General features: G+C 57.2%; 1 protein-coding gene across 1 annotated transcript; it reads right to left on the minus strand.

Moving 5' to 3' along the window:
* Window positions 1–1,046: 1,046 nt before the first annotated feature.
* Window positions 1,047–7,437, minus strand: BESB_037520 (uncharacterized protein; the record flags this gene model as incomplete). The annotated part of the gene is made up of 16 exons (XM_029362338.1): window positions 1,047–1,180; window positions 1,677–1,741; window positions 1,860–1,895; window positions 2,255–2,515; window positions 2,837–3,361; window positions 3,516–3,859; window positions 4,132–4,196; window positions 4,450–4,522; window positions 4,787–4,863; window positions 5,081–5,126; window positions 5,383–5,525; window positions 5,811–5,896; window positions 6,074–6,167; window positions 6,433–6,520; window positions 6,769–6,935; window positions 7,269–7,437. The coding sequence occupies 16 exons, from the start codon at window positions 7,435–7,437 to the stop codon at window positions 1,047–1,049; spliced, it is 2,373 nt and encodes a 790-aa protein (XP_029221303.1).
* Between the last annotated feature and the right edge of the window lie 268 nt (window positions 7,438–7,705).

Below are 7,705 nucleotides of genomic sequence, written 5' to 3' on the forward strand. Positions count from 1 at the left end.
CTCAGTTTTTCAAAGTGGCGCCTTCTGACTGCAACGCTCCTCTCCCTTAGGGATTGCTTTTCTTCGTTTGGCTTACTCACACTGGCTAGGGGGAGGAGAGGGGGAGAGGGGCGCCTGATTCTTCTCTCCATTCTTCTTGCACTGCCGTCTCTTCCTTTCTGCCGTCCTTCGAGTGCGTGTGCGGAGTGTCGCCCGTCTAGAGGGTTTGGCAACTGCCGGATAGGTTTTTCTTTGTAGTCTACGCTACACTACCGTCGAAGAGAAAAAACGGCTGCCGATTCTGTTTTAAATGGTTGTGTGCCGTCTGGAGCTTTGCTGAGTCTGCCTGCCTCTCCCCAAGCGGACTTGCTGAGGCACTATTCAACGCGTTCGAAGAGGCAAGCGCGCAAGACGCTTGCGGTTCGCCGATTTTTGACTCGCCTGGGGGCGGCTGCGCGACTTTGCCGTTGAGGCACAGCGGAGAATCGGCTACCAAAATGAACGCTCTGATTGTCACAGTGCGGCCCACCGCAAGCAAGAAAAGACAGCTGCAGAGATGCGTCGAGTAACACTGCGTCGGCTCTCCAGCAGCCATGTGTGTACAGTGTGTTGGGACGTGAGACCGAGCCCGCAATAGATAAATATATCTTGGGTGGCGGGATAGTGGCGGCTCACTGACAGCCATAGAGCAAGGATCAACTGGAGGCTGCGACAGCTACTCCATGCAAAGATATCCGCTTTCTTTTCGCGAGATCAAGCCTCAATGCGCTGGATTGCGCATCAAGCTGCGGAAAGCGCCTCGTGCGCTTAGGTGAGGCGCCCGTTTGGTGGCCTTACGCAGTTTCCTCTAGCGTGCGCCGAAGGCGCAGAGAAAATCGAACGCTACAGGCGCCGCGTGACAGAGTCAAAAGGCACATTTTGGGGGCCTCTCGCGCTGCCTGGGTACGAGCACAGCACGTGCCAGTCTCACAGCTCGATTACTGCCTTCGCGGTGAGACGCAGCACAAGAAAATAAAGAATGCGGGAAAAAGGCGACTTGTGACAAACCGCGGAGAGTTGTTTTCTAGTCATGCGCAAGGCGACGTGCGAAAAATCATGTATGCGTCAGCAGCTGCCTCTTGTTTGGTGGCTTCTGCACAGTTCGGCTCTTTCTCTGTCTGAGGCTGCGACCCAACTCGCAGTGTCTCGGCCATCGGCGGCGCTGCAGCAGAAATTGAGAGGCGACAAAACTCAGCGTTTACGGTACACTCTCACGAGCCCTCCAACAGCATATGCTGATAGATACTATTGGCGGTTGCGAGTGCAGTCTGCAGCGTGAGGGAGGAAGCGGGTTTTTTCGCGACAACAGAAAAAGGGAGTCTCTAATGGGCTCTCTAACAGGGCCCGTGGAAGCAGGTCAAGCCGCGTAATGCCTCCGCGTTTGCGTATGAAATACAGGCGAACGGCGGTAGACTAGAGTCGCCGCTGTGTCAAACGGCCGGCTGGAGTGCCAGACGTGAAAGAGTCGTATGCGTCGTTTCCGCAGAGTGTGGGAGTCAGAAGAGCGGTGTCCGGGTGTCTCGACGTGCGACATGCATCTGTAGCAGTCTTTCGTGGGCATCGCCATCTTCGAGTAGCGAAACGGCAACGCATTAGCCACCGCGGTCGAGTCTACCAGCTGTTGCTTTCTCTGCAGGAGTCGGCCGTTCCGTCCCTACCGCTACTCGGGTTGCACAGATGCCAGCGGGATTTCTTTGCGGCTTCCAAGGCCACTTTTCGAAACCTGCGGCAGCGAGAGGCGCATCGAACACGAGGCCTCGATTTCATGGGGCGTTGCCCGCAGGAGGCGTGCCCCTCTTCGGTGACTCCGCCGAGGCGCCTCTCCGCGCGACACTGCCTACCTCAGTTTCGCGACGCTGTTCAAGTTTGCGGCATATCTGGATGCGGACGCACATGGCGGCAGGACATGACAAATCGCGCCACTGGCTTCTTCCAGTGGGATTCTCAGCAGTCTACGCGCTCTGCTGCTTCGGTGTGGCAACAAGATAGATGCAGAGACGAGTTTCAATGGTGTCGCAAGGATTTGCCCGTACGTTACACACCACCTTCGATGCACCGTGCTGTGCTTTCGACTCGAATCTGCCACCTTCTTTGTTGGCAAACGTAATTTTGAGCTTCCAAGGCGGCACGGTGTGCGAAGCGGAGGCGCAACGGCTCGCTCGGCGCAGGCGAATCACGTGGCGAGTGGGGTCTACTGGCAGGTTGGTGCTGGAAGTCAGTCTTTCCGCATTCTCACTTGAAGGTTTCGAAACAGACGAGCGCATCCTTCTTTAGGCAAGTGCTCAGGAACGACGGAGGCGCCTCCGCGCAGGGAGTCGCCGAGGCTGCTGCCTCAGTAGGAACCTCTCCGCGCTGGCGTGCGGCACGCCCCTCGCCGTTCACTGCTGGCGTTGGCAAGTCTTCTGAAGGCGTCGAATTCGACAGGACGCCGCAATGCTTGAAGAGGGGCGTGGTAGCCACATTCGCGACAATCGCCACATCAAACTGGTTAGTGTACCTGCAGACAAGGCACAGCACAGTCCAGAAGAATTCTAAACCTCCACGCTTGTCAGCGCTGCCCTGATTTCCGCTACAGGGCAGAAACCACCGCGCGGGGCTACAGCCGAACTCGCGAACTGCAGACGCGCGCGAGGCAAGGGGCAGAGGAGGAGACTGAGCTGCGCTGGCGCTTGCCTGTCCTTCGCCAGGAGGTCTGGCACCGGCCCCATCAAGAAGGTGACTTTGACATTTTGGAATCCTGAGCAAACTCCAGAACGCATGGTAACAATTCGCCCCACCACCGTCCCGCGTGACTTCTGTCCTGCAGTCAGCGCCTCACCGCATACCGCAGGCACCGGCTGCTGCTTCTCTTGTCTTTTGCTTTCGGTTTGAAGTACCTGGCAGAAGACCGGCCTCAGACTCGGCGCCCCCTGAGGCACTCCCGCCTTCCTCTCGGCGTTGAACGTCGGGAAGCGCTCGGGGCGAGACGTTGCGATGACCCGCTGTCGCCTGTGAACACGCGCTCGCGCGACTGTCTTTCGAAGAGGCGATTCGCTTGGCCTGCGCCCCACTGGGCGACGCCTCCAGTGTCACATTGCGTTTGCAGCTCGGCGATGCCTCTGGACTCAGCCCACGTGGGGTTTCGTCGCCGGCTGAGAACGGAAGAATCTTCTCTTTGTCGCACTCTGGTCCGAGCCGTGAACTTCCAGGGGCCTCCCGCTTAACCACTTTCGCGTCTCGGTGGGCAGCGGAAGACTCAGAGGGACAAGACCCAGAGGGACAAGACTCAGAGGGACGAGACTCAGAGGTCTGCTGCGACTCCAACGCGAAGAATGCCAACTCCGTCGGCGACGGATAAGGAGGTCTGCGGCAAACAGACAGCGCTGGCGCCGAACGCTGCACCATGAGAGTGGGGAAGCCCCTCAGCACAAGCCGAGGGGCGCTTTATGCGTACAAGCGGCGACGGAGTCAGTAACCAAGGGGGGAGGGGGGAGGACCCGTCCCCTGCGGGCACGTACTTATCCTCGTTTTCAGATTTTGGCGGTAGGGGAAAGTCCTGAGCGTCTCCACGAATCACGCACAACTCGCGCTCCAGCAGATTGGGATTCAGAGTGCCTGACCCGTTCAGCTGCCAAACGCGCGCACGCCATGCAGCTCTGCAGAAAGCCGCGCCGCTTCCGGGATGGACTCCCGAAGCGAGTGCCGTCAAGAGGGGCCTCGCCTGCCTCACGCCTTCACGAGGGGTTCCTCGTGAATGACTGCGACGGGAGACGCTGTAGGCATGCGCGCTGAAACTCACGTTCATTTCTTGAATGCCGTAGATCATAGAAGTGAGATTGAAGGTCGCAATGTCATGGGTACTCTGGAAATGTCCGCAGAACAGACGCAAGCGGAGGGACCGCAGTCTCGCTGGCGCCGCACAGGCTGTCGCGTATCCTGTCAGAGGTTGCTTCTGGGGCAACCAAAGGGCAGCCCTTTTTGCGTTGTAGCGTGTGGGCGGCGCGGGAGGCAAGCCTCGCTGTGAAGCGCCGCTCTGGCGCCCGACCCACGCCGTGGGAGGTGACGCAGTCACCGGGCGCTGCGGATGGTGCTGTGCCTAAGCGGCATGAAGAAGCTCCTCTACAGCGGACTCACATAGCGCTGCTGGTCGCCGACCTTGCGAAACAAACGGTCTCTGTACCGGTGCCTCGTCTCTGCGCCTGTACGCCGCCAGAATTCGAATCCCGCCGTCTGCTCGAAGAGTCATCACTTCTTCGATGCCACGTCAACGAACAGCCGTCCCTCTATACTTTATTCCTCGCCAATGATCAATAGAGCAGCAGAACAGCATCTAGCGAGGTCCCAGACTCCAGAAGCAAACAATCCGTATATGTTTGTCCACAAGGTGGACGGGGGGCGGGGGGGGACATGGAACAGCTTCGTAGCACCTGGCCGCACCGCGTGCATACTCACCGTACGCGTAGAACGGTCCGCTGACGATGTCGGCCCAGAAACCGCGGACTTTGACACTCTGACGTCGCTTCGTCTGCGGGCGCACAAGGCGGTGATTCGAAGTCAAAACTCGCCGAGGGACCAAATAAAAACGTGTCGCTTGAGTTCGCAGGGCAGATCGTCTGCGCGGCATCGCGCTGCGTCTGTGTCGCCTCATCTGAGTCGCCGTCTGCATATCAGATCGAGGCTTCCAGACTCGCGATGGCACAAAGGAGCCTTCGTAAGGTTTCAAGAAGCATGGTCCTGGAGGCTGAGAGGGAGCCAAGCGACGGGATACGAGTGGGACGAGGCGACTCACGTCTGTTGCACGTGTATAGGAAGAAAGCGTCCTGTTCGGCTCGGCGTGATCTGCAAGGCGCGCTTCGAAGGCGACACCTGAGCAGGATACCAGGCAAGACAAACAGAACCGGGACCTCGTGATCTGAGGATCGAAAAGACAGCCAGGTGAGCAACGGCGGCCTTACAGGACAATTCGCGTGTTGCGCTTCGCTGTGATTATCCTTGACACCAATCTGCCTGCAGAACGTGCAGAAAGAGAAGCTCGGCTCAAACAAACTGTCACCAACCACTCGAGAAGCTCTCAGGGGGGTACCTGTGAGGGCGAAGCGTTTGTACTGTCGCCAGTGAATGATAGGAACCTGCGACGTCGAACGACCAGAATAACAACGAAGATCGGTTGGACTCCCGTAACTATCGAGTGCAGAGCTTCTCTGGCGGTTCGCGTTTCCACGTGTGTGTCTCTGGTCGTCTCAGCGATTGATGGTGTTGCGACGTGCATGAAAGTAGGTAGGAGGGACCGGCATGCCACGCAGGTTCACGGGGCGGGGAGGGGGAGGGGGGAGGGGGGGAAAGCTGCGCCGGAGCCGCAGCTGCAACCCAGCAAGCAAGACGCACCATCGGGCTAAGGTTCATCTGATAATTCCAATCCATTAGGTTAACCTTATAGTCGAATCGCTGGCCATAGAAGTGCCTGAGCCGTTGGTCTCGCAGTCCTTCCAGGTCGAATTTCACAGCCGGATGCCAGGCCTCCATCGCTTCTGCGACGAGCGGTGACAGAAACACGCAAGACGCTTTCCACAAATCATAGCTCCTCTCGCATAAGCCTGCGTGACTAGAAAACCACCTCCTGCCGTGAGATAGTTCAAATGTCGTTTCGCCGGGCGGATACCCGTCCCCCGTAGGTTTTAGTCTAAACCCGCATTGGCTCTCTTCGCCGGGGGGAGGCCGACCGATCCTTTGGCGCGTGGGAATGGCGCTGCACCGATGACAGCGAAGACGTGAATAAATGCCGTGGCACCCACCAGTAGAAACAAATCTCTTACCCTGGATATCGTCGCGTTGACGATGCTTCAGATGCGTCAGGTCGACAAGGCCGTCCAGCGGATGGGGATGTTCGGAGCACACAAAGCTGCAATACGGCAGACAAAACAACACGAAGTTCTCTTCTTGAACACGCGTCCATATAGATTAGCTTCGGTCTGCTGAAGGCCCAACAGGAGCACCACCGATGCAGGCGACCCAAGCCACGGTACCGTGGTTGTGCCTGCCCTGAAGATGGCACGAAGTTTCTGCGCGATCTGCCTACTCAGTTAAACGGGGCTGCCGATTCCGGATGTAGTCGACAGTCTTGGGGAGCAGGCGAGTATTCGCGTAGACATCGAGGAACGTGTCGGTTTTCTCTGGTAAGCATAACGCCACCACAACACGCACCACGCCAGCGTGTCCCGCCTCCTAGGGCATATGCGCACACCGGCGAAAAATGGCAACCAGAGGGCCCCGGACACGCGGTGATCCCTAGCTGACAGGGGCGGGGCTCGAGCCCAACTTGGCGGCACCGGTCACCTCCTGAAACGTGCAATATCAGACTCCTACGCGACAGCGCAGTGGGTATGTCTGTCCGCGCGTGGGGTCGGTCATTGTATCGGGTTGGAACAGCCTGCGTACCTCTAAATGACAAGGTTCTGTCATTCACCATGTCCAGGAGAAGCAAGTGTCTCGCCAGCACCTCTGGCGCGTCCTCGTGCACGAAGAACTGGATGGAAACACAACAAGAAAAACTCGCAAATGCCATGGATGACAGCCGTGACACTTCTGTTCATGCCTCATCAGATGATTCATTTTCGTCTCTGATGGCAATACGTCAACCTGCAGCTTGTCCGCGGCAAAATGTGGACTCGCCGATGACAAGCGGAGCACCACCTTGGGCGCGAAGCGGAGAGGCCAGCTTCGACGAAGCTATGCGCAGGAACGTGAAAAATAGGCTTGTCTACGGTCACTTACATGAAGACGGTGGCCTCTATTTTCCGGTTTCCACAGGCGGGAAACAGTGAAAAGCACATGGTGAAGATCACCAAGACCGAGGAGAAGGATGTGGAGACTCTGTTGACTTTCCTCATTGCGCTCATCGATCAGCTGTCCGACCGCTTGCGCCGCAGAGCAGGCAGACTCTGCAAAACACAATTGCTCACTTCCTTAAGGCTATGCTTGCTTATTTATTTTCGGTGGCTCCCTTCCCATCAGTGATGTAGTTCCTTCGCCGGTCTCAGCTACGATCCCATGTTATTCCCGACACAATGCTTCATGCATGTTGTTTGCTGGCCCCCCAACTGCGACATGACTCAGCAGCAATCCGTCGCAGCAGCGTGCGGGAGAAGCCGGAGCCAGAGGCGCCACAAAGAAAACAGTTGCTACAGTGTCTTCTTTTATCTGCATGTACTCGTCCTACTTTGGGGCAACTCCGAAGTCAGTTACATGTCCCGTGTTGGTGCATTCGTCCTTACCATCATTCGCAGATCTGATACATTTAGGGACATCTGCGGTGAATTTGACTTTACCGTCTACCAGAGCTGTTTCGTCGCGATGACGTCGGCAGAGGTCAACAGCATCTAAGGCAGACGCGGAAGCCCAGAAGCGGATAAATCCGAGGCCTGAGGACACATCCGCTGCCATGATTTCATGCCACGTATTTGGAGTACAGCGGGGTCTTCTGATTATGACTAATGAGGTAAGCACGGTATGACGCGTAATTGCTGGAATTATGCGCCGGCTGAGGAGGAATATCTGAGTGGTCCCTTGCTGCAATAGTGCCTGCCGACCGAGGCGACCACAAGCATGTTATTACCAAGCGCGGCCGGCTGGATCTGAGCCAGTCTCTAGCACGTCTCGCGAACTTGCAGCGTGCACTGATCATACGATGCCTGATACAGAAAATATTCGA

Source organism: Besnoitia besnoiti, chromosome II (genome assembly GCF_002563875.1).
Source record: "Besnoitia besnoiti strain Bb-Ger1 chromosome II, whole genome shotgun sequence".
NCBI lineage: Eukaryota > Apicomplexa > Conoidasida > Eucoccidiorida > Sarcocystidae > Besnoitia > Besnoitia besnoiti.